The sequence below is a fragment of the Anser anser genome (genome assembly GCF_964211835.1).
Source record: "Anser anser genome assembly, chromosome: 3".
Classification (NCBI taxonomy): domain Eukaryota; kingdom Metazoa; phylum Chordata; class Aves; order Anseriformes; family Anatidae; genus Anser; species Anser anser.
The window spans coordinates 20,352,797-20,380,791 of record NC_139722.1 but is presented as its reverse complement, the minus strand read 5'-3'; the positions used below and the strand labels follow the sequence as shown (position 1 = coordinate 20,380,791).

Here is a 27,995-nt window from a genome sequence, read left to right as displayed (position 1 = left end):
TTTCTGTAAAGTATTTTGTATCAGAAGAGGTGATGGAATAAAATCATAAAACCACCATAATGGTCATAAACCATAAAGATCATAAACCATCATTTAGTTTAAATATAATTGTTTTAAATTAAAAGACATTGTCTAAGGTATGTTGGTGTTTGGGGATTGAGAGATGAAAAGTACATACCTGTGAAAGGTGCAAAAGGTGATCTGTAGAACCACAGTTTGGTAAGCCTGGTGTCTTTACTAGTGAAATAATTAACAATCATAATTTTAAAAAATACCATTAACAAATATATAGATAAAAAAAAACAATCTGGCAAAGAGTTGCCGTGTGTCAGAAACCTGCCTGTGCTTTGTGAAGAATCCATAAAAATGCGAATAAAGGATTGATATAGTTTGCTTGGGTTTTGAACAGACTCCCAACAAAATCCTTGTTTCATACGTGCCTTAAAGGAAACTTAATAACAATGGTTTGGATAAATAATTGTTTGAAAGATAGAAACTGAGGGGAAGAGTAGTTGGGTTGAAGTTCACAGTGAAGGGATATCCCACACAATCCCACTTTGCTGGGACTTCTGTTTTCAAGATATTCACAACAAACTGTGAAATGGAATGAAACATGAGGTGACAGTTTGCTCATTCAACAGAACTGTTCAGACTGGGAAGGGTAAGGGACAGCTCTGAAGAATGACAGTAGGACTCGCTGATTAAGTGACAATACAATAGAAGGTGAAGTCTTAGGATCATAGAAGCATCTAGGTTGGAGAAGACCTTCAGGATCATCAAGTCCAAGCATCAACCTGACCTACCAAGTCCTATCACTAAACCCTAGTGCCATGTCCACACATCTCTTAAATACCTCTGGGGATGGGACTCCCCAGCTTCCCTGGGCAGCCCATTCCAATGCTTGACTACCCTCTCCATGAAGAAATTCTTCCTAATATCCAACCTAAACATCCCTTGGTGCAACTTCAGACCATTTCCTTTCATCCTATATCACTTGTCACCTGAGAGAAGAGACTGACACCCCTCTTGCCACAACCTCCTTTCATGTAAAAGCTAAGTTGTAAACGTGGGAGGGAAGAGTCCTTGCTCCATGTAAAGAATGATGGGCTCTGAACTGACCACTGCAGCTGTGAAATAAAATCTCAGGCTTTAAGAATTCATAAAAGCTAACCAAATGTTGGAGGTGTTTTTTTTTTTTTTTTTTTTTTTTTTAGAAAAGGAGTAGAAAGCAGAACTGAAAACATCACTGTATGCATCTAAGGTGGCTTTGTATCTTCAATATTGACAGTATTTCTGGTCCTTTCAGTTCAAAGGATAAAAAAAAAAGAAAAAAACAGGAAAAGGTTCAGAGAAAGCAATAAGGCAGTGAGCAGCATGATCAAAGATGTGCAACAGCTTCTAAACAGTGAGTAGCTAAAAGGCAGGTAGAGCTTTACTATGAAAATGGGATAATTGAGATGAGATATTGTGGAGACTTGTAAAGTTGATTGGCATGAAAGGAATAGTAAAGGACAGATTGTTCACTGTCTCTGCCAGTAGAGAAGCCAGAACTAAGAGTTATCAAATGAAATTGAGATCTTTTTGTTTGTGAGACCTGAATAGAGAGGAAAATGATGGAGATTTTTCTGAAAGAACTTGACAGGGCTATGCGGTAAAATAATTTAGGGGGGTCCATACTGATGGATATCTTTGAGTCTCCTTTTATTTTTACCGAAGTATTTTTCTGTGAAATGGTTTTAATCTTTTGAAGATCGAGCTTTTTCTGAATTTTCTCCTTAGATTGTTTCACAATTGTTTCCTGAAAAAAATAAAATAATAATAATAAAAAGCCAAAACCTTGAACAGATTGTACTTTTCTTACTCAAGTTGATTTCTAACACTACTCTAAATTGTTATTGGCTATTGAAGAAGAAATGTAGAGCTTTTTTCCTATTGACTTTTCTATGACTAGTTTCTGTATATGATATGTAATTTCATTAGTTTGTGATTAGGTGTATTGTTTTCCCAATGTATCGTTGTTATCATTATTTCTTTAAATGGGAAGATTGGGGCACTAAGTAAAAGGGCCATATCTTGACTGACAGAACTTCTTGATGTGTTCCAGGCTAAGAGGCTATCTCCAGTTACACACAGACACATGAACAGAAGCAACATGGGTAGAATCCATCAGCTGTGAAGATTTTAATGAAGGAGAACTAGTTGAAATGATCCCAGACTCTGACTGCTTGTGTTCCCCATTATTAGGTGATTTACATTTGGGGTCAGCCAAAGCAGGAATGTAGATTTGAAAGCATTTTTAAATCTTTTTCAAACAGAATATTTTTTTCCAGACACAGATAAACAAAAAATTACAGCTTTTCTGTAAAAAATCTCTTCTGTTTTTTAAAGAGGAGGACCTCTTTAACTATGAAGCGTACCAAAAAACTCAGTTTATTTAAAACTTTAAAATATATTTTTTGGATTAGAGGAAAAAAAGAGAGAGAAAAGATACCAAGCTTTAGAAGATTTTGCTTTCTTCATCTTGGTAGTTCTCACAGGTTTCCTTTGTCATTGCCTAGGCCAATCCCACGTATTACATGGACGGCAAATACCTGTTGCAGTGAGTATATAGCTACAGAATGGCTGCATTTATAAAAGAGCTGACACAGGAGCTGAAAGAAGAGAACGAACCTTTTATTAGGGAGCAGGTAATGGGTATTGCATAGTTGCTTTCATTAGTTGGGACTTAACGTGCATTTTTAGAAAATTAGCTGCTGCTATGTAGGTGGGCAGTAACAGAAAGAGAGGAAAAAATTGGACAATTATAACAAGAAGGCTAATTTGTGTCATTAGACTGCAGAATGAAGTTGTGGTGTTCATAGTTTTCCTGTTCTTTCAGTTACCCTGTAGAATATTTCTGAGCTGTTTTCCTGGGGATTTGGTTGTTGTAGAAAAGCAGCCCTGTTACTTGACAGTGATACAAATAATTTTAAAATGTTCTTCACATTTCTTAGGTTAAAAAGATCTGAATTTAGTTTTATTTCTCCAGCTGCTAATTTGCCATAAGTATTCTGTATGCCAACACAACATAAAAATAAAAACACATAAAAGCAGCAAATTGTAGTACTACATTCAAATGTTGAGTGATATACAATTCAACCTCAGTTTGCCAGATGCCCTAAGAAATGTGATTATTTTATCACTGAATACATCTGGCTGCATTCCTCATTAAGAAGCAAGTTATAATGAACTTTTAATCTCCAATGTCTTTTACATGCAAATGATAAAACTCACACATTTTTGTGAGTTAAATTTGCACCCTTTTGCACCTTTATAGATCTTTTGTAAAGGATTACAAGATTGCAGGAAAAAAAAAGTTTAAAAAATAGAGTATGTCTTATGGTATCTGTATTAGGTGTGTACTTATAAATATTACATAGTTTCTATAATGTACTCTTGGAAACTGACTTATTTTCAAGATGTAAGCATGTTAAGAAAGCATCCACAATTAAGGAGTTCTAGGTTTCAATACTATTATTTTACCCCTATCTATTTCACAATCATTAATTCCCTGGGTTAGAGAAGCAGTGAGTTCTCTGGCATTATGAGCATTTACAGTGCACATATTCTTTGAGCACAAAAGCAGAATTACTATAATTAAAACCTATAGAAAAAATCAGCTACCTGCCACAAAGGAGCAATAGGTAGAATTTAAACGCTTTTTATACTGTGGACACAAAATGTAGCACTTCTTAGATAAAGCATGCAGAGAGTGTGGTGGGACAACCAATATTTAAAGCAATGCTTCCTAAGGGTAAAAAGATTTAAAATTTTTGCTTGTTCATTTGTTTTTCATTTAGTTCCTGACTGCGGTATCTGTATCTCTTTTATTCCTTCTAATTTTAAAAATGTGGAAAGACTTATAACAAATTCTGCTAGCCTCTTCAGTCATAAATAATCAAAAATGGGATCGCCGTAAGAGGAATGTGTAAACCACAGAAAATACAAGAGTAGTTCAGAAACTGAAAGTAACTTTGTTTTATAAAGGAAAAAAAAATAGTGCTGGAGGGGAAGCAGGATGACTAATGGCTGGTTAGGAATGAAAATATAAAAGCAAACTTTGTATCTTTGAAGTAGGATCACAATTTACATATTTTACTATTGTTAAAATAGGGGAGTCCCTGTCTTAGTATTCAGAAAAAGATTGGCACATGACATTGCAGATTCTTCTACAAAATAGAACAATTTAATCAGTTGTACAAATACCAGGAGAAAGCAAATATAGTATATTTAACAGAGTTCTGTCTTTTATGGAATAGGGATAGGCATGATCTAAGGAGTTTGCTTTTAATAAGATGCAAGATAATTTTGGTCTTAATCCACTGCTTGGAAAGTATAACAGACAAAGAGAGATTGGGTCAAACAATACAAGTTTACAAGTAGGTCATGTCAGATTAGTCATATTTCTACCTGTTTTATGATTATGTAATATTTCTGCCACAGAAAAGAAGTGAAAGGGGCATCCAGGATTTTTTCAAGTATATGAAATATAGAGAACTGGTACAAGACAGGACGATTTTAGAATCTACATAACATGCTCAGGACAGCTATACTGAGTCCATCTCCTCTCTATCTTTTTTTGTATGGAGAAGGAGAGAAAGAAAGGGTCAGCCAGCAGTGTGACTGGTTGGGGCAGGACTTCCTGCCCTCTTCATGCAAAGAGCCAACCTTTACTTTTCCCCAAACGCAGACAAGGGGACCACCACCAACTACACCTGCATCCACACTGCTGTTGGCATTGCTGCCAGCACCTCCTCTGTGCATCCTCAGCACCTGGACTCTGTGCAATGACAACCAAAGACCCTGGAGGTCAGAACCCTGTGCTGGTCACCCACCACACTTATTGCTCCTCCCTACTTTTCTTATTTTTCCACACTTCTTTTTCTACCTGCATGAAACTGAGCACCATGGAGGGAGACCAAATATTGCTAAAGGAGAATGTTAGAATAAGAACAAAAGGGTATAAAACATCCATGAATAAACCTGGAGTGTCTTCTAAAAAGCTGATAGGAAATAAATCATATCTCTCTCTCTTCTTCTTTTTTTTTTTTTTTTTAATAAATAAAAAAATAAATAAGGACTGTATTATGTCCCTTGTTTTTCCTGACAATTGCTGGGAAAACATTTCCACCCTTGCTTCCTTTGATCCTTACATCATGTGCAACAATTTGTGTTTTAATTTTTGGTCACTCCTGTGGGTTTCAGCTACAGTTGACATAGTTTCTTTGAAGCAATATCCTTTCCTTCCCATTTCTAACTTCCTTTCCCAGCCTTTTCTACCTAAACGATGTTCTGTGCTTTTGACTAATTCACTACCTTATATTGGATGAGCCTCAACTTTTCATTAGGGTAGAAAGAACTATGGAGCCCTGTATAATCTAGGCTGATGTTATTAAGAGGACTCAGCAAAAAGTTAAAAAAGACTTAGTGTACACTCTTGTGATGTTGGATTGGTTAATTAAATAAATGTGTTTGTAAAAGATTAGACAATCTGTTTATATAAGCGAAGCTCAGTTATTTTGCATTTGGTAAATTTCCTCAAATGGGAAGGAAAATGCAAGTTATACAGAGTACTTACACCCACATAAAATGAACTTATTGATAAAACTATTGTATTTCTGATGACAGGTGAGATGAATAAACTCATTTTGTATTGTGGTTAGAAAAGATCACTTTTTTAGTTGTACGTAAGTACAAGCATTGGAGTGAGCTGTCCAGGGAATGGGTGGAGTCCCCGCCCTGGAGGTATTTAAGAGATGTGTAGACGTGTCACTAAGGGACTTGGTTTAGTGATGGGCTAGGGAGGTGAGGTTGATGGCTGGACTTGGTGATACTGAAGGACTTTTCCAACCTAGATGGTTCTATGATTCTGTGATTCTATTGTTTCTCTTCATAAAGTCATTCACTTTAACGGGAGTGCGATCTAAACAAGTGAATAGATCTCATGACTATCATTAGTATTTCAAGCACATTTGTTTAGCCACTGAATGGTGGCTATGTTCTGGTAGTTGTTCCTTTTTGTAGATACCAGACAAAACACTTGCTCATAGAATGTGAGTCTGTTCACACACTTTAGATAGCAAACAAGCTAACTCATTGAATCAAAACTATTAAAGAACTGGATCAGGAAATCAGAAGGTTTTTTTGGTTTTTTTTTTCCTATCCTATGGAATCATAGAATGGTTTAGATTGGAAGGGATCTTAAAGACCACCTAATTCCAACCCCTATGCCATGGGAAGGGACACCTCCCACTAGACCAGGTTGGTCAAAGCCCCATCCAGCCTGGCCTTGAGCAATTCCCCCTTTAGGTACTGGAAGGCAGCTATAAGGTCTCCCAGGAGCCTTCTCTTCCCCAGGCGGAACCCCAACTCCCTCAGCCTGTCTTCATAGGAGAGGAGAAATTGTGTATTTCTACAGATTTTGATTCCAGTTAAATATACACATTTCCAATCTCAGTTAGGTATGTTTATCTGTTAGAACTGAAAGTGGCACTTTGACACTGTGTTTCTTACATACCGTATATATCAGTAATGATTTAATTAAGTTTCCATCTAATAATTACGTTTGTTTTCTGGTTATTTGACCATTTCTGTCTACTGTGTTTTTTTTATTCTTGAGATTGTTTTTCTTTTTACAAGTAATACATAATAGTAGCTGTGCAATAAAACATACTGTTTCTTGTAAAATTATGAATTCCATGGCTTTGAACTCTGTTCAGTTATAGCACATTAATGACAGTTGAGACAGATCTGAAGTTCCAGAGAGAAGTCACTGTGGTGCACGGTTATTCTTGGAGTTATTGAAGGATGGCAGTGTTACTTTCTGAGGGATGAGTCTTCATGCTTCAGTTAACAGTTAGCCTTAAGCAAATTTATTTTAACTTCCATTGCTTCAGGGAACAGCTGACTTAGCTTAGAAAATATTTTCCAATCCACAGTTTGTAGCATTGTCTTTCATATGCCAGATATTTGCGTAAGCATTGTTTCGAAGTGAAACACAAACTGAATTGTGTGATTAAGTAGATAAAGCAATATACAAAATCATCAAAAAATAATTTTTTTGTTATTGTATATAATTCATAGTAATTATAGCATACAGGAGCAGTATTATTTTTCAAAATGAATAGTGAAGCTTTGTGGTTCAAAACATCTTTTACTGAGTTTGTTGACGGAAGTAAGAGAAAAGAGTCAGTTGAATAAACTAAGAGAATTGGTGGTTTAATTTAAATCTGAAAATTTCCATATGCTGCATTGCCTTAATAGGTAGGTAATAGACACGAGAAGTTTTTTAAGTGGTAGTAAATATGACTTAGTTTCTAACAGAACAGTATGTTTTATTTTTGGGGTTGGTGACCAGACTATGGAAGGAATGATGTCATCTTGCCCTCATTAAGTTAGAAATACAGCTCTGCAAGGGAGAAGCAAGAGCTTGACAAGGCCAAAGCACATAACAGGGAGTCCAATCAGATCACAGAGCTTGGGGAACAAGGGTCCAGACGCAAAAGGGTAGGGGATCATACAATGATAGAATTCTCTTCTCTAAGCCAAGTAACTCCAGCTCTCTCAGCCTTTCTTCTTAGGAGAGGTGCTCCAGCCCTCTGATCATCTTCGTGGCCCTCCTCTGGACCTGCTCTAACAGGTCTATGCCTTTCTTATGCTATGGGCCCCAGAGTTCAATGCAGCACTCCAGGTGGGGTCTCACGAGAGGATTGCGGAGGGGGAATAATACCTCCTTTGACTTGATAGCTACTCTTCTTTTGATGCAGCCCAGGATACGGTTGGCTTTACGAGTTGCAAGCTTGCACTGCTGGCTCATACTCAGCTTTTCAGCCAGCAGTACCCCCAAGTCTTTCTCCGCAGGGCTGCTCTCAATCCACTCATTGCACAACCTGTATTCAAGTGTGGGATAGCCCCAGCCCAGGTGCAGGACCTTGCACTTGGCCTTGTTGAACTTCATGAGGGCCTGCTTCTCAAATCTGTCCAGGTCCCTCTGGATGGCATCCCTTCCCTCCACTGTTTTGACTGCACCACTCAGCTTAGTATCACCCTCAAACTTGCTGAGGGTGCCTTCGATCCCACTGACTATGTCATTAATTAAGATATTAAACAGTCCCAGGCCCAGTACAAACCCTGAGGGACACCACTTGTCACTGATCTCCACCTGAGAACTGAGCTGTTGACTGCCACTGTCTGGATGCAGCCATCCAGCCAATTCCATATCCACTGACTAATCCATCCATCAAATCTTTGTCTGTCCAGTTTGGAGACAAGAATGCTGTGTGGTGTCCCACATGCTTTGGGACAAGTATCAAATGCTTTACACAAGTCCAAGTAGATGATGGGTAGAAATGGATCAATGAAAGTGAAAGCAGAAGTGGAAAAAAGGAAGAAGGAAGAAAAAGAGAAAAGAAGAAAAGGAAAGAAAAAAGCAAGAGGAAGAGGAAAAAAAAAAAGAGAAAAAATAATTTAAAAAAGGTAAAAGCAGTAAGAAGGAAAAAAAAAAAAGAAAGTGGAAAGGCCTACACCTCTGTTAAGTTTCCCGTAAAGGACTTGCATTTCCTTTTAAGCTCAGTTCTTTTTCCCCCCATGGCCAGAATCTTCCCTCCTCCAGGGCCCCACTTCCCTGTTCTTCTTGCTCTTTTTACAAGCATGCTCCCCAGTCCTCTTTCCTCACTCCCCTAGGTTCAATCTACAATTATTTCCTACCAAAAATACTTATTTCCTTTAATATCTGCAAACATTATTTATTACTTCTGAAGGGCTGAATTTGGTAGGTAACTATGCAAATTATGTCCTACTGTTAAAAGATAGCTGTTAGTTTATCTGAAGACTATTATATATATATGTGATATATATTTCTTATATATAATAAAAAGTCTATTTGATAGATATTTCTTATTTAATCTATATTAAAATAATTATATATATACAAATACACATACATATACATACACAAATATTTTAGTCCAGATTCCATTATGACGTTATTTTTAAATACTTCTGAAATTCTTCAGTAACTGGATGTTTTCTTTTAAATTTAGTCTGATTTAAAGATTCAAAACATTTACATTACATCTAAGTGAGATGAATCTCAATAGTTTAAATTTAATTAAATAAATTAATATAATATGTGTTTCATGGATTTAAACAAGTTACTTTGCACAAAATGCTCAGGAACTCATGAAGCTGTGTCGACTCATGTAAACATTGCCTAGAAAGTAATATTCGAGTATTTATACAGATCCATTATCACGTAATATTTGGATGCACCAGCAAGATTAGAAATTAATATTCCTGAATGTAGTTCTGTTTTGAAAAACATCCATGATCAATTCAATGGGAGCTAAAAATACAGTACTTATCTTACAGACTTTCACTATCATTCTGTCACGTATAGCTGAGCGACATACATATATATACTTATACAGGTTTTGCTTGTTTTGTTCAAAAGCTGAAATAGAACGATAATAGTCTGTCAAACCATATGACTCATATTGAACCATATGCGAAAACATAGTACAGACAGAATTATGTACACATTTACATGTATTTCATATATGTGTAAATCTATACATATGTATATATGAACTGTCACATGAAAAACGCTTCTGTTAAAAATTGAAGAAACTGTTGGTATATCCTTATATATGTTTAAATTAGACTACAGTTACTTACCACTCTCCAGCTGATTAATTTGTCTTCCCAAACTGCATTAATCCACATTAATCCACATTAGGAGCTGCAAAGAATTGATGTTCTCTTTCTAGCCCAGTCACACCAATTAATGACTTTGCACCAGTTACGCTAATGTGCAGTTACACTAATGTGCTATGGAGCCTTCACAACTAGACTGAATGCTTTTATATTTGATCAAAACATGTATAAGAGTAAATCAAATTATTGCCACACTGTATTGATAGAATCACGGAATTTCTGAGTCATGGACCAACAAAGCTTAATTGGAAATATTTCCTACGTGTACAAGTGTAAAGGTAACAGATAATGAATTCTCTATTATCATTCAAAAAGTTAGTATAAGGGAAACAGGAGTTCAGAGTTTGTCAACTGCAAATTGCAAGTTCATGTCACAAAATGTGCCTGTATCTTGTGATATCATTCTACTTATCATTATGTGGTACATATAACACTGCTTACCTTACACTCAGTGTAGAAACATCAGTATTTTGTAAATCCAACAGATAATTTCAAAAATCACAAATTTATAATGTAGTCACAGTACTGTGCTGAAATACCTAATGGGAAGAAACATAAGCCAAATAAAATTGATACAGAGAACTCTATTGTTAATATTTTTTAAAGAAAAGCTCCAAATGTTGACTTCTTTAGCTCTTTATATGTGGAATAACAAGAATTTCAACCTAATGGACAGAAAAATGTTGAAGTAGACTTTTTAAAAAAAGCACAAGAACTATGTTTCCTCTTTATTGAATCAAAGAATGTTTACACATTATAGTATTTATCAAGAGGGAAGAGGAGACCATTCTATGATTCTATGAGACTGCATGATCAACATACTGCCTAGTGTACCTTTAGAAGGTCTTAATCAAATATTACAAAGATAAATTCCATCAAAGAAAGTGTATGGAACAAAACAAAACATTAGCTTAAAAACTCTTGCAGAGAATTAAATTTGTTTTTTATTTCAAATGATATTATGAAAAGAAAAGAACTCATAATGTTTTCATTTAAAGTTACCAAACCTATGCCTTAGGAGACATGGTATTGTATCACACTTTCCTGGAGCCACTTTATATTGTTAATGCCTGAAGAGGTGGGATTATTGAACCATGTATACTAAGAACAAAAATAAGATTCAATTTCAGTGCTCACAAGAAGACATTAATGGTGCAGAAGGTCACTAAATAATGTATTTCTCTGTGGTAGTGAAGCTTTTGCACAAGTCCAGTAAGTCCAGCAAGACAAATCTAGTACCTTTGAAGTTACATTAGCTGTTGCACGATTGCCTTTGTGTAGCAGTAGAAGGAGAATTTAAAAAGTGACTGAATTATTTTTTTATAGTTGATCAAGTACACTGGCTGCAGCTAACTTCGTGTGTGTGTACACGTACTTGTGTGCTCATATGTACGAAAGAAAAAGGGCATCAAAGGAAATGCTTACTTTTCATGCTGGCTCTAATTTGTGGAATTTGCATAACTCAGTTAAGTGCATTTATCAAGCCAAGTTTTATTATGCTTCTCTTTTTCACGTCTATTTCTCAAGAATATAACAGAGAGAATGTAAAAAATACAAACAGGAGCTCCTAGATCTCGCTTACCTAATTACACTCAAGAGTCTGTGGAGCAAAATGTGACTGATATTTTAGCAAAACCAAATTATATTTGTTTCCTCATTTTTACTGTTAATGCCCACTTTAGGTAAATCCTATATGCCTAACTCAGCAAGGAAAGTCAGTGGCGCAATTCATAGATGATGTGCATTTTTTTAAAATTCTGGTGCCTTGTGTTTACCATTGCTTACTCTAACCCTTCAAACGTACATGATCATTAATATTCACATTGCTCAGAGATTTAGATGGGGTTTTGGCTGTTTGAATTGGGTTCTGTCTTAATATAGATCAAAACTGTATCAGCAATTAAAATTGAAAAGGGGCATCTCTTTGAAGAATGAGTTCATCCATATGGCCCTTTTGCTAAGATTCAATTCCAAAGTGGTTGCCAATGCTTTCCCTAGAAATCTGTAGAGATCTTAGAATAAAAAGGATTCATCACCTGTGGGTGTTTATCTCTGAATAAAGAAAGAGCCTAGATGATAACCTTATACTTTAAACACACGAAGTTCAGTGAAATCAATCAAATCTCTCATCTATAGATGAAAACTTAAGACTAAACACCTAATACAGGCTTAAAGTCTGAAGCAAAAGTCATAAAGTAAAAGGAAGTGACTCTCATGATGAATGTCTGATCTTGAAGTATGTTTCAGAAATAAAACACCTGAAATATTCATGAAGTACAAGTCCTAGGCTTGAAAATTACCTGGGGGAACACTATGAAGGCAAATGACCAAAAAGTTGTAGTCAAGGGACTTATAAAAAAGATGGGGAGCAACTCTTTGCTCAATTGAATATTGTCAGGCTGAGGGGGAATTGTTTTAAACTAAAAGAGGTGAGATTTAGATTAGAGGTTAAGTGGAAATTTTTCACTCGGGGTGGTGAGGCACTGGAACAAGTTACCCAGAGAAGCTGTGGATGCCCCATCCCTGGAGGTGTTCAAGGCCAGGTTGGATGGGGCCCTGAGCAACCTGATCTAGTGGGTGGTGTCACTGCCTATGGCAGGGGGGTTGGAAGTAGATGATCTTTGTGGTCCCTTCCAACCCAGGCCATTCTGTGATTCTAAGAGAATCAGACTATAAAATATAAGAGTAAACAAAATAAAACAAAACAAAACAATGAAATCTAGAGAAAACAAAAGGTATTTTTTGTTGTTGTTTTGTTTTTTTTTAAATCTTAATTCTTCAGTGACTCTCTCATTGGAACTTTCTCAGTCATTCTATTTTCAAGTTGGTATCTTGTAATGTAAACAAAAATTATTTTTATATAAATCAATCACAGATATCTTGCATAACTATCTACCTCAAATTTAATTTTTCCTTATACTTCTCTGTTTTACCTTTTTTCAGAGATTTGTGTATGTGCCTGAAGAGATTTGTAGCTTTCATAGCCATTGAGCAAATCACAAGATGAATAATACAACTGTCTATAATATTGCTAATGAATGCTCTTCTGTCCACAAAAATCTGTCCACATGACATTATATGGTGTATGATGTTAAAGGCTGAGGATATTGATTTTGTTGCAGATCCTTATTGCAATGTCCTGAATTTACTCCTCTCTTCCTTCTCATCTGCAAACAGCCTTACAATATTGTAATTAACAATTCCAGAAAGCCATTAGTTGCCTGAAAAATACTCGCATATGCCCAAACATATCTGATTACATTCTGATACACATCAGAAAAGGTATAAAGTAAGTAATCCCTGCTGTGATTAATTTGTTAGTAGTAATCCTGCATCTTGTGATGTTAGTCGATGTGGCAGTGTGCTGAAATAGAGGTCTGAAGCAATACAAGCAATTGTGCTTCAACAATGTGTTCAAAATTGTGCTGCAAACAATGTGCTTTCTTCAAGCACATTAGATCAGTAAGTACGTTTATAGGAGTTACTGTTTGCTGTTGTTACATTTCTGCTTGATGCATTCAGGCTCTGGTTGTGCTCAGCTGAGAAGCCACAGGCCTTGGCATCTGTTTCTGACAAAGGGGACCAAGGCTGCAAACCTTACCAACCAAATGCAATACCTATTTCCTGGGTGTCAAGGATATGAAACAAGGGAATAACTCTGACCGTAAAAGGAACAGAGTTCCATCAAAGATGTTAGTTGAAGCTCTCGATTTTTTAAAATTCCTTATGCAGTAGTGTGATATGCCTTTAGTTAAATTCTAATGTTTTAATACGTGTATATCTTTACACATATATATATGCGTATACATTTACGTATACATATATGCATAATGAGTTTATATATGTGTTCTCTTCTGGTGAGCAAATATTTACAGATAATGAAGATAGTCACAAAAACTATATTTGAAACAGAAAAATGTGTCTAATATAACACCTGAATCAAACCAAATATAAATCAGATATGAAATATATGTGATGTTATTAATTTATATTTATGTTATGTGTCTGTATATGTGTGCATACACACAATTAATATGTTATATCTACAAAACACAAATTTCCCTACTACCCTATGGCAATTTTATAAAATGAGTTTGTTTGTAGAAGTTATCTAAAGCTTCTTCTATAAAAACAAGTTACTCACCAAATTATTTCTTCACGTTGTTCCATTGGTCCTGCCTATTCTTACCCTTTATTGGTGTGGCTTGATACTCTCCATTCCTGTCAGAAGTATTCATACTGAGTTTCTTACAGATCAACAGAGATGCTGATTTCGTTGTAAATAATATGCTTTCCATGGCTTGTGGTTCTATGGTTTAAAGTAGCTGTTATTTGTACACTGACAGGTACACCTACTGCGAAATGCTGGCGATGAAGTTACCATCACTGTTCAGTACCTCAGGGAAGCTCCATCATTTTTAAAGCTTCCATTAGGTAAGAGGAAATTAACTGATAGGAGTAATTTGTTTGCCTCTTTGCAGTATTCTCATAATAATATGATACTGACAGAAATAAGAATTCAATCCTTGAGTGTTTTACAGCAAGAAACAGAAAATTATTTATGTACTCTTCTGCTTAACTTGTAAGAATCTAATACATACTTCATGATTGTGTCTGTATAGTTTATTCAAAATAAAAGTGTAAAACCCACTAAAATGCAGTACAGTCATGGATGATAGCTGGAAGTTTTGCTAAAGAAGCTTTGACTGAATGCAATAAAATAATGTTTACAAAACATCTGAGTCGTGTATTCATGCTGAGTTGTATGTTGTCCTTTTCAGAAAAATCAGGAAAAACAGAACATTTACAAAGCAAATGGATAACATTAATTGTGTATATTTCATAAACTACTTTGATATTTTGATCATTTTTGTCAGAGAGCAGAATTACGCTGTGACATAAACAACAGTTTAACAGTAGCAATACTGTATTGTTTATGGGCAATATAGATGAGGGAAATTTCTGGTTCTTCTGGTTAGCAAATACTCCCCCTCCTTTTTCTCTGACCTTGGTGTTCGCGGGGCTGTTTCTCACACTTTTTCCTCACCCCTTTCTGCGTTGTGTGGAGTTTTGCAGTTACTTAAACGCACTTTTTCAGAGGTGCTACCATCTTTGCCTAGTGGTGGGTCTGTTTTGGCTGGAGCTGGCCCTGTCCATCACGGGGCAGCCCCTGGCCTTTTCTCACAGAGGCCACACCTGGAGCCCCGCTGCCTTGCCACCTACGCACAGTACACATCCCGTGTGAGACAGCTGCCACTTTCACATGGCAGATCATGCAGGTCCAGGAACATTGGTGTCTTCTCCATGGGAGAGAAGAGGAACTTAGGTGACTCCTGCGTTGCCTGTGTTGCACCAGGAGGCGCTGCAGCCAGTGCTACCAGGGAGGCTGAGATCATGGCACTGCTTGTATGAGGTGCTGTTCCTGGAAATGAGAAAGCAATAATTAGCAGGAAGACCAGGCCATCTTCTATCTTCACGTGACCAGAAAGAGGTACACAGCATCCTTGAACACTTCAACAAGAAACTTTCACCTTACAAAAAATATCATTCTCTTTCAAAGGGCCTGTTTCATGGCCTGCAGCCAGCTGAAGTTAAGGCAATTAGCAGTGGTAAGACCCCAAGTAAGGAAGAGCTTTTCACAAATCCATGTGCAAAATCCCAGTCATGAAGAATTAGTGATAAATATAACAACCTAAGTATCCATTCTACTATACAACTACATGCATCCCAACTCACACTGCAGGCAAGATTAAAGTGCATGTACACATAAATCTGAAGTATCTTAGGCTTTCCTGGCATCCCAGAAGATTCAGGCACATGGTCCCCTACCTCCAAGGATTCAGTCAGACCAGCTGCTACCCTAGCAGTTTTAGTACTGTGGTGTGTTCACTTCAAATGCAACCATGCTGTCTCTTCCCATTAACCATTGTTACTACTATTTCTTATAAGCACATCATCAGGAGCAGCATCTGCCTCCCTTGCTTCCTTCTCATAGCTCTTCCTTCCTTACACTATCTCACACTATAGGTACCAAAGACACTAGATGTCACAACAGGAAAATATGTGCCTACAGTTCTCACATTTTCTGGTTACTTCACTCTTTCAGGGATTGTGAACAACGAGTATAGGTTTTGACATACTCCAGGAGCACCGGATTTAGCTTCAGGGTGTACAGCTGTGTGCCTTTGGGGGCACCATCCTGTGGAGTCTGGACACCGGGATTCACAGTCCTCTTCAGAAGGATAGAGTGGGCCAGCTAAGGAGTGGTGGGCTGAGGAGAGTCCAGCAGTCAGGTATCATCTTCTTGGAGCTACACTGCATGATCAGTAACTCTCTGCTCATTGCATTGTCTGGCCCCGTGGCTGGGATGATTCCACATCCCATGACCTGTGATTTGCTCTAAGGTGGCTTCCAGCTAGAAAGAAAACAGATATATGTTTCTGGAAACCAAAAGAAGGAATTTCCTTTTTTGAAGAGGTTAAAAGTGGATATGAGGGTTATTTCTTATCCTGTTACAGAATATTATGGCTTCAGCCTGTGGGTACCATCATTGAGGATACTCTAAGTCCATTACCCATCCCAGAGCTGAGCAAGACATAAGGTGTTTACCCTTTTAGATAAGATACACTGCTGCTGAAAAGAGTCTTCAGGGCATTTTATGGTAAATCAGGATATCTTAAGAATTTTTTGATTTTGGTGGTTATACCAAATTATCAGAATATTCGAAGGCTGCAAAGCTTCTGTTTCTTTTGACATTAATTTTGTGGTTGTTCTGGAATGGTCTTTTTGTCTATTGGAGGCTGTCTATGACATATTTAGCAAGTCAGATAAATGAGTTTGTTTATTTTTTTATACAGGACGTCTCCAGTATCATTCAGCAATGTTAATCAAAAGAAAAATTGTAGTGCTATAGAGGATAATGTCTTTCTGACTGCCTTACATTGGTATGCTCATTTTGAGGTTTTTGTTTGTTGTTTAGAGGCTCAGTGTAATTCACTAACTGAAATACATTAAAAAAATAAAACTGTTGATGAACTTTAAAATAGACTTTTCTAGGTCTGCTAAGTTTAAGGCTTTTAAGGTGTAAATAATAAAAAAAAAATCCAGGCTTTATTAAACTAAGTAGCAGAATATCTGACTTCTTAAATTGAAAAATCTCAGTGATTCTGTCAAAAAGAATTAAAAGCTTTTATAAACAACTCCTACCTGTTCCACTGCAAGTGATTTCTTGCTTTAGGTTTAGTGTCAGATAACTCGGTGGTTTTCCTGAGTTACTGCTAGATCTGCAAAATCCCCTGTGGTCCTTAAGAAGTTTCTTTGTCTCACCTCTGAGTTCTGGCTTTTTCTTGCCACCCTCAGGAGTATCTCAGTCTCTTTTGTGGACTGCAAAATCCTATATACTGGATATCTCTCTCTTTCTCCGGCCCTTTCGTACGTCACAGGGGAAGTTTTTTCCTCTGAGCATAATAATCTGTTGCTCAGGTAAAAATCTTTCTTTCCCTTAGTCACAGGATCTTTTATGAATTAGTGTTCTTAAGATAACAAAAATGACACGGCTAAGAAAAAAAAAAAGGAAAAAAATTAAACAGATAAGACCTGTCATAGTACAAGTTTTCATTTCTCATAGCTTGAGTGTCTAACTACAATTTGGGTGGAATAAAAAGAAAGCTAGGTGATAATAATGGTTGCTGAAAGTCTCACAATATACCATGTACCTAGCTTCTGGCATCAGTCCCCAGAAAGATGCTGTAGTCATGGCGAGGGGAGTTGTCTATACCAGACGCTTTATTTTAAATAAGCACTTTTTTTGGATGGTTATGAACTAATAAAGTTCCAGAGATTGAACTGGTACCCAGCACTTGATATGGAGTCTCATCTATTTGGGCAAGAGCTATAGTAGCAGGTAGTATAAGATTGCTTTGTGTTAGTGTAATTTTTTTAGATCGTGTATATGCTGTGTATGTATATCCTATGTTTTGTTCTGAAGAGAAAAGCCCACCTGCTAGCTTTGGGACTGCCATGCCAGGAGGCAGGTAGAGCTCCTTGGAGAGATGGGAGGACTGCACCTTCCATGAAAGCAGTTGTACATAAACAGGGGAAGCTTCCAAAATACAGAACAAGGCAATGAAGGAATAGTCCATGAGTGTGCGAATAAGCAGGGAGCAGACTAAACAACTTGTGAACTTCCCTGCAATCAAGTGGTGAAGGTGACTTAGACTGAGGGAGGCTGAGTAGTTTGTTGTGACTCAGAAAACCAAAGAAAGCTACTGAACTGAAAAGCAAGTCTGGAGGGATATGTCGGGAGGAGGAAAATATGTTACTTCACCTTTTATTGTACGCTTTCCCATGCAGCAGATGTCAGTTTTACATACTTAAAAACACTAATGTAGTATGTTGTATTATAGTAAATCCTTCATTCAGAGTTTTGAAAATAATTAAATTTGTCTATTTGGATATGCTGAAACTGCAGAAGATGTGGGATTGGTCCACATTAAGAATCTGATCGACTCATGGAACTGTCATACATGTCTGTTATGGGAGATAATGAGGTTCCAACAGGCGGGCTCTTCCACAGGGAATTTAATGCCAAGTTTTTTATTTAAACATTTTTTTAAATAAAAAATTAGATACCATTTTCTGTTACAATAATTCCCTGTGGTCAGCTACAACTCTGAACATCAATTTTTGTGGTGTACTGTAGGTTTACAGCAGCTACAAAATGTACCTAGCTACTAAGTTGGCACTTGGGTTAGACCTGTATCAGCAAAGCATAGCAGTGCCTCCTGCTGATATCGTCTCAAATTGTGTGGAAAAGACTATGAATGAAAACATGCTGAAACTTCAGAACACAGAGTATAATTTTGAGATCTCAATATTGGACTGACAGAGAGCTGTTATGGAGAAAATGAGCTTTTGTTGAATTAACTTCCATTTTGCTAAATCTTTCAGATATGTGGAATAGATACATACAAAAATATGACTTGGAATGACATTTTGACTCTTGTGATGTTAGATTTGACAGACCTATTAATGTGAAATGATTTAAAGGCAATTTCAGGTGACTTCTTCAGACAGAAAAATGAGTTTTCAGTGATGATGAATATAATGCTGTGAAACTGATTTTATGTGTTTTATTGGTAAGGCCAAGTATATTCTGACAGTAATTGTGTATTATTGGCGCTATATGTTATAATTTTATATTTAAGCAAAAATTACACAATGGTGTGGCTTTGTGTTGTTTCTGTTATATTAAATGAGTTATTACATACAAATGCATTAAGCTTTCCTAGAGTCCCATTAACTGCTAAAGTAGGACCATGAATAGCTGTTTAAAGGATTAGATATCTCTATATATAGATATATATAGATATATATAGAATATAGCTGTGTTATAATAAAGTATTAACACAGTATCAACATTGCAAGATGACAATTTACTTTTAATTTCTTAGTTTGAGAAGGTGCATTATTCTTGAAAGTAATTGCCACTTTATGAAAAATATATATCCATTAGTAAAATGTAAGTATGTGTACTGTTAGTACTTGCTTGAGAGTTTCTTATTAGCTTTGTGTATAGATATGCTCTCCATAATTATACTCCAAAATGAGACTTTCAACACTGAGTAGGAAATTTATTCATTAAATTAATGGGATTTGTGTAACTGAATTTGTTACTTGATTTTGAATATCTCATCCTCAGTGAAAAAAATAAAAAAAAAAAAAGGCTTAAAAGGCTTAATCCTGCAAACAGTTAAGCATCTAAGAAGGTACCTTGAGCACAGCTTCTATAGAATGACAGCCTCCATAAAATGACATCCAGCTACTTTTTTTCTGGTTAGACGTAAAGTATAGCACAAGATTGACACATTTTATTGTCTATCTTCCTAAAATGTACACAGTACTTCAGTTTTGGTTTGGTGATATGTATTAGAAATTCTTCACGTGTTTTACAGCTGGAATAGATATATACATATATTTTTAATATAAGCGATTATCTTTTGTTATCTGATTTCCAGGTTCCCCTGGACCATCCAGTGATCACAGCAGTGGAGCTTCATCACCTCTCTTTGATAGTGGCTTACATTTAAATGGAAACTCAATTAATACTGTAAGTAAATTAATACCAAAACCAGCATAAATTATGCAAGTTTTTGCTCCATTTTGAGCTTCAGAATGCTAATGTAACACCATAGGACTAGCCTAAGGTTTTTTTAGTGGTTGGTTGGTTGATTGGTTGTTTGAGTGTTTTTTGGTTTGATTTGGTTTTGACTTTTTTTTTTCATTTGTTTTGTTGGATATTTTTTTAAGTGCCTGTGCTGTAAAATTCTTGTGAAATAGCCAACATGGTATCCTGAGTTGCTATTCTCAGTTGCTATGAGGCAACTGAGAAGCTTCTAAGAATGATCACAGCAAGGTTGGATCATTGTGTGGGGACGAATTCATGTCAATTTTTAACGTATTTTGTTGAATTATAGCATTGTGCTATTAAATTTAGTAAAGATGCTGAAATGCAAATGGAATTCAGAAGAGAATGTAAAGGTTGAATTATTGAGGCAAACTTTCATTAAAAGGAAAAAAGGAGGAAAAAGACAGAAATAAAATGAGAAAGCAGACTTAAGAAAACAAGTCTATTTCTTTAATCCAGAGGATAGTCCCTTCTTTCTTTTTTCTGCAGCAAACAGCTATGACTGAATTAAGTGCAGCATTGTGGGAAAAAAAATAATATATATATATATTTTTTTCTCTGGGAAAGATAGAAATTGTCAAAACCAAAGAAGATAGGATGTTTTAGTAGGTGACAATGTTGCTCTTTTCTTAAAATGAAGATTGAAGATGTAAATAATAGCTGTACAAGAACAGCTGTTCATGCTGAAAAATTGTTTAGCTCTTAACTAATTGCAGCTGTAGTCTCTTCAGTTAGATATTGAATTTTAAAGAATGAATGCCCTGTGAATGGAGTACAGGCTTCTGCTGACCTCTGTTTCTCCTTTTTCTTCAGTCATCTAAGTGTCTGCTGCTTCTCTCAAGCTTTGCACATTTTCACCACTACCCCTCTAAATTAATCCTTAAAGCTATTTTTCTCTGATAAATATATATGTGATAATATAAATATGCATATATTTATTATATAAATATATATGATTAATAATAAATAAAAGTATTCAGTTTTGCTTTGATACCTGTACTTTAGTGCTTGGGGAAAAAACTGAGTATAGATACAGAAGATATCATGTTTATTTGTTTGCAATCATCCAGATAATTTTTACCTTTAGTTACCTTGCAGTGTTGTCTTAGCAAAAAAACTGTCTGTCATCAGGGTCCATTATTCTGAAATGCCTGTCTACCAGGTGCTATGCAGCCAAACAAGTCCTTTCTTCAAAGCGCTTGCATTATATGAAGAGGGCTATGGTCAGGTGATTTCCTCTGATTGCATTAGCATGCTTTAGCAAATTAATGCCTACTAACTGCTAAAATGTGTGCCATAATAACTTTCAATCATCGTTATGACTATACAGTGGGGATTGCACACTTGGAATTCTACACGTTACAACAATAAGTGGCTGGAGTTTTATGGACTTGTAACACAAAGTAATTTAGAATTAGTTTCCAAGGTAGCACACAAAAGACTGCATGTAAGCTTCTGTAAAAACAGAAGGGGGAATACTGAGGTACTAACTCGTTTATACAGCACTTTTCTGTCTTTTTCTGAAGCTGGACAAAAAGTCATGTGGGGAGCTATATATGTGCACCAGACACAATGACCTAGAAGTGAAGTAAAGCAAAACAATTTAGCCCAGCAAAACAATGTAGCCCAGTAAAAATGTCATGATCTCACTTCATAGGAAACAAAACTAAAAATTGCCAGATTCTTATTATGAGGTCCAAAAGCAAGGTTCTATGTATTCTATGTTGATATGGCTGACTTTTGAGGTAGTCCACTAAAAATGTGTGGTCTGTTGTCTATCCAGCTAAGATATGAATGAGCTGTGATTAGAACTTCAGAATTGCATGTTTTTCAGGTACCAAATAGTGGGTGCTTCTAATTTTAATTAGGTATTTTCATTTTTTCAGTAAAGGAAGAGCTGGACTGACATTCCCTCTGACAGTATTGCCCAGTAAAAATATAGATATTTAAACCCCATTTTAATATCATCTTGGTAAGGGAGGTCTGACTCACTATGAATAATGTTACATCATGTTGTATGTATCTTCCTAACTACGGTCAGATCCTTGCTATATTAGACAATGCACATGTATTTATGAATGCTACTCCAAAAATCATGCATATTAAAGGAAAGGACAGGAGGTAGAGAATGATTATTATGGCAGTTTTACCAAACAGTCATTCAGCGTGTCTGTTCTGAAAACCGGTAATACAGAGACACCTGAGCTAATGCTATCTCAGTCAGTAACATTCACATGACACCAGAATATATTGTGGTGTTACTAGTTTTTATCATATAGGAAGTGGTTTAGCCATGTTAACATCAAGCTGTCTCTGCCTCATACGATTACACTGTTTTCAGTTCTCATGGTAGCTTGCCTCTGTTAGACATATCTTTATCACATCTTCTGTGAAGCGTCTGTTATATGTGATTTGATATCATCTTCAGGATTTATGGAAATCTTTCCTATAGTATTTGAGTAGTTTGCAGTAGAGTGCTTCAGAGGGGTTGCCCTGAACATAGAGAAATGAGGTGAAGTGTTCTCTTCACACCTAATTAGTTTGTGCTTGAGCAGTGTGACAAATGCTGTAGAGACTGGTAGTATCAGATACATTCATCTGTATCTGATACATGGTTTATTAATCGTACTCTGAAATTTCAGGGAACATAGAAGGTTTAGAAGAGCTACTCTCTAGGCCAGTGATTATAGTGCATGTACATGAAGGATTCTAACTACAAAACAATGGAGAAAATACTGTAGGGATGTTCTCCTAGATGGATTTCCAAGTCATCCCTCTGGACAAATAAATAAAGAAGAGGTCTGAAATAAAACAAATTACTAAGACACTATTAAATAGTATAAAAGTTGCTATACAAAGGGAAACCGTAGTAGTTTTTCACTTCTTTGAATATCCAACTTCCCTGAATTGTCTAAAAGTGATATTCTGATAAATGGACTGCGACTAGAGTAGATCATGTAATTTAAGAATTCTAATTTAATTTTGATAGTGTATGTTTAGTTGGTTAAATTAAATGAAACAAGCATTTAGAATTTTCTAAGTTGCTTACATGTTTATTTTTATTTTTATTTTTTTTATTATTTGGTGGCTTTGTTTCATCTGTTCAATTAAAAAGTTTTGATCTAAGAAAGATGCCTACTTCAGCACCACGTACAGTTTATAAAAAAAGGAAAAATACAGGTGCCCAACATCTGGTGGGACCTATAGGTCCTATGTCTTTAACATATATGGTAGTCCTGGTTTCAGAGTGAGAGAAACAATCCCAGCTGCAGAGGGATTTGCTCAATCCCAAACAAGCAGAGGCAAAAAGGGAAGAGGGTGCATGCAAGGGGTTGGAGATCCTCTTACTGAGGGTAAAAGCTATGCTGATGGATACTTCAATGCAGTAAGTAACCAGACCATTGAGCTGAGATCAAATGGATGTGCCACATCTAAAAGCTTCAATAATTTTACTTTTTTCCTGTTTCTGTAGTGCCTTCCAGTTCAGTATAAACATACTATTTATCATTCTTAATTTGTATTTTATTCTTCATTTTTGTCATGCTGTAGCTCACTTTAAAGAAGTTTCAAGATTCAGATCAATATCTTTTCTGTTAGAGTGATTCAGTGTGTGATACCAGTAGACTCTGCCAACTCCTGATCTGAAAATCCATGATTTTCTCACTGTGTATGAAAGAATTATAACTTTAAATTGACTTGTAATTCATAGTGTGTCATTTGGTAATGTATTTGCATAAGATGTAATAAATCTAGTAAATACAAAAAGTAGCTTACTTAGAGAGACAGTACTGTTTACTCTCATGAAAGTAATCATCACTACGTCTTCCATTTCCTGAACAGAAAAGAAAATACTTTAAACAGACAAACATAGCTAGCTACACTTGAACTGAATATCTTGAACTGCTTCTGTGGTGAGATCCTATATGAAAAGAGATAAAACGCACTGCAAATAAGCATACTCCTTTTTCTCCACTAATAAAATATGAAACTGTTCCCTTTCTACATACAGAGAAAAATAATCCAAATTTTCTGTTTCTGATTACACCTCTCAGAAATCATATCAGTAGAAAAAAAGCTATTTGATAATAACTTCCTACTCTACTATTCTAGATCTGCTTATAAAATGCTTTTGATATTGAGTAAGGAAATTGTTTATCTGAGATTTAGATGTTCAAAAGTGTTATGTTTCTCTAATTCTGAATTGATTAGGACTTTTGCTATATTAATGAAATGAATAAAAGGTATTTTTGAAAGTCTCATCTTTTATTGATCCCCACTGTCATTGTTAATCCTTTCCACAGGCTTATTTCTTCTTCTATTTAATATGTGATTCATCAGGATAGTTATTTCTTCTGCACAGAAATTAAGCACTTGTTTAATTTCCCAATAAAATTTAAGTCATATATGGTTTTAGTGTTTTTTGTTTGTTTGTTTAAGGTTTTTGTTTTGTTTATTAAACTTAGTTAAAAATGGTGGTGAAAGGACTTATGGCATTGAATTAAAAGGAAGGCTTACTAGATACTAAATAAATGAACACTGAGCAACATGTCAGCTTTGTGACATCTAATACTAGTTTTGAAAGTACTCACTTAAGCACTGAAGGTTAAACTGATATTCACACACAGCCCAAGAAGAAGTTTTAAGTGGGGATTAGCCCCTGTAAAAGAAATCAAAGACCAAGAAAGGTAAAATAGAAGGTTCTGGCTTTGTTGTTTATCTTTGAGAAAAAAAAAAAAAGTGCAGCACGATCATAATATAAATAATGTGTCAAGTAAAAAAATAATAACCTGTTTTTGTCAGGTATCTGGTTTCATTTTTTGATTCTACCTATTTTCCCATATACAGCCCTCTCTTGTGAATGCACTTCTCATATTTCTTATGAACTTGTTCATTTTAGTTTTCAGCAGTAGCAAAAAGAAAATGGCTTAGGAGATAAAGCCTAAGTTGTTTATTTTTTATCAGTGCTGGTAGAAATGAGGTGATTACACAGTTTCTTTTTTAATTACACTTGTGATTAGAATATTTGGAGAACCTTGTTTACTTGATGGATTGTAGGGAGTAGTTCATCTAACCAGTCACCGGGAATCTGCTTTGCAGAGAGTTGTATTGCTCTGTAGATTGCACTGAGTGCATTGAGTACCTTTCATTTGCACAGACAGACAAAGAAGTTTGGGGGAATGTTGTTTATTATTAATGAGCGATGTTCTTATGTTTGGCTTATGATGTTCAGGAATGCAGAATGAGAACTGGGGATGAATTAAATTTGCATTTGATTTTTGTACAAAAGCTTCTCTCTTTCCCTCATTATCTGTTCTCCTGCTTATAACTACAAAGGCACAAAGTGGACTGCTTCAGGGCAGAGCTAGATTATAATGAGAAGTTATACATGTGCGACTCCGTTGCATGACTAAACAAAATTATGATCCTTTATCACCTTTTGGCAACAGAAAGAGCAGCAATCTTTCAGGTATGTTAGCAGGGAGTATCAGAAGTCCGTGGTTAGAAAGAAAAAATATGTGGGAGCATTCATGGGATTGAAGACTGCATGTGTTAGAAGATGAAGCATTAGAAATGAAAGCAAGCATTACTAGTGTTATTATTTTTAGAAAGATCCTTTTACTGTTGCCATAGTTAGATTAGTGTTTCAAATACCAGGCCCTGGTAATGATCCGCAGGGAAACAAAGGTGAATAGTGGTGACCCGGATCTAGATGCGATGTTAGCATAGACGAACTCCAGTGGTTCAGATATACATAAAAGGTTTATAATAATAAACAACAGTGAAATCAAGGCAACAGGTCCTCCCTCAGAGTTGCATCCATTGTCATTCCACAAGTTTCTGCAACAAATTGACACTTACTGAGTTCCCAGTCAGTGATAGGAGCAGGAGACAAACCTCAAATTTGTCCCAAGAGATTTGCAGTGTGTGAAGGCCAAAATATTTCTCTAACGTTGAGCTAATTCTTCTCAGCAAGGACAGCACACCCCATCTGGGGATATGAAAGGCTGCCAAAAGCTGTCTGTAACACTGAAGTTTCAGTACAGTTGCATTTATAAAGTGACACTATAATAATTTCAACACTATATTCTCTTCTGTATTTTTCCTCACATACTTTTAACATGGTGGTTTTTTTCCTGACGTCTGTTATAATTTGAGAAGAGTCATAATTACTTTCTGCTTTTGTGCTGAGATTTATTAAAAACTACTTTACCCTCTTTTCCAACCCCCCTCATCCCCCAAAGAAAGAATATGTCTGGGAAAGGTGTTGCAGGCAAGGTTGTTGAGGTTACTCAGGAGCCAATTACATTTAGCCTAAGGGAAACAAATTAAAGAAAAAGGTGCAGTAGTCCATACATTTTCTTTAAAAATATCTTAGTCAGGCTTGTACCTTATTGGTTCATTTAAAAAAAAAAAAAAAAGTACAGCACCTAGCCACCTAGCAGCACAGCTGTAATGAAATATTCATTAATTTTTCCATAGTAAATCACTTCTAGAAAAATTTATATAATTGAAAGATTTCTAATTTGTTCCTCACCAGCAGAATAGCAATCCCATTGTTTTAAATGCATAGCTACTGCAGTGAATAGGGCAGCATAGATCCCTAACACGTAACCACATATAGGTGCTCAGTGTCTGCAAAACTATCCATTAATTCAAATGCACTACATGTCTTCAAGAGAAGACATTAAATTTCAGAAGCCTACATGTGATGCAGCATTGGAATTAAATCAGTTTTTCTGTAATAGAAATGGAGGGGCAGTATTCTTGTTTCACATGCTGTTTCACCTTCTTCACATTTAATTAAACAATGTGTGTCAATTAAAATAGTGTAGAATAGAGCTGTATAATTAAAAGTTGCTTCTTTCATCGAATTTTAAAGACATTAAATTACGTGTCCAAATTGTTACTTCATCTGGAAGAGCTTGTTTCCCGTATAAAAGCCTTTATTAAATGATTTGGTGATGCATACTTTACCACATAATTACTGTCTTCTTAAAGCTGTCACAGAATTGCACACCTGCATCTAAGCATTCCATTAAAAATAAATAAACACAGACCCTCTTCTGAATTGATGCTACATCAAAGAAATGCACAGGTATTTTGATATCATCATATCATCTGAGACAAGCTGAACACTCTAATTGACTCCTCTTTACAATAGATACCTCAATAAAGTGTTTCTTTAGCTGGGCACTGCAAGAATTTCAGTCATGTCTCTACTGAACACTTGTAATTGTGTTGTTCCATGATTAATGTCAGCTAACTAAGACTCTTTTACTGCTAAATGGAGTGGACTTGTTTTCTTCCCCAGCTAGTCGGCAGCCTCTGTTTCCTGTCTCGCCCTAGAAGAAGAGTTGGCAAATGCTCAGCTACACATTAATCAGATTACTTAATTGATCCACTGAAAACTAACCCTACATATACATTTATTTATTCATTTGTACATTGCATATGTATATGCAATATGCATACAGATTTCAGTCACTGACCTGACTGAAACATGTAGAGAGAGCTCCTCCAATTCACTGTGAGCTGAGGGGTTTCCAGTGCTGCTGCAAGAAAAGATATAAATCTAAATCCCTTCCTCCAAAATAACTCTAAGACAAATCTGCCTACTTTGAAAAGCGTATCATATTGAGGGCTTTCTTTTGAGTGTACTGCAATATCTTCAGTAATGGAGTTTTGACAAGATGCTCTCCAGTTTGTACAAAAAAAAAAAAAAAAGCAATTAAGTTAGTATTAACTACACTGAGTTGTTTTGTTTTGTTTTTATACCAAAGTCCATAAACATGTATTAGCCATTTTTTTCAGTTATAGCTTAAAGAAATTAAGCTATGCTACACCATGTTTTAGCACTTTAATGTCAGAGTTGTTTTTCCTAGGAAAATATTTCAATATATGAAGATCAAATGTTATATTAATATTGCTAGCATTTTCATACACATATCTTCAGAGAAATATCTGATATTCTTTTCAGAAACTCAACGATGTTCACTAAAGAGGAAATAGCAACAACAACAACAGCTCAAAAGATAAATAATATCATCTGAAATTG

General features: G+C 35.8%; 1 protein-coding gene across 13 annotated transcripts in view; it reads left to right on the top strand.

Moving 5' to 3' along the window:
• SNTG2 (syntrophin gamma 2) overlaps positions 1-27,995 on the top strand; it is a 285,090-nt gene that overhangs the window by 152,929 nt on the left and 104,166 nt on the right. For 11 of the 13 annotated variants that reach the window (XM_083830578.1, XM_083830571.1, XM_083830579.1 and 8 more), the window contains 2 exons: positions 14,100-14,187; positions 19,770-19,861. In XM_083830578.1, the coding sequence (XP_083686704.1) occupies positions 14,100-14,187; positions 19,770-19,861 (180 nt within the window). Of the gene's footprint in view, positions 1-1,306; positions 1,421-2,104; positions 2,245-2,558; positions 2,688-14,099; positions 14,188-19,769; positions 19,862-27,995 lie in introns of those variants that run through there. The other 2 variants (XM_083830572.1, XM_083830573.1) reach the window with 2 other exon arrangements.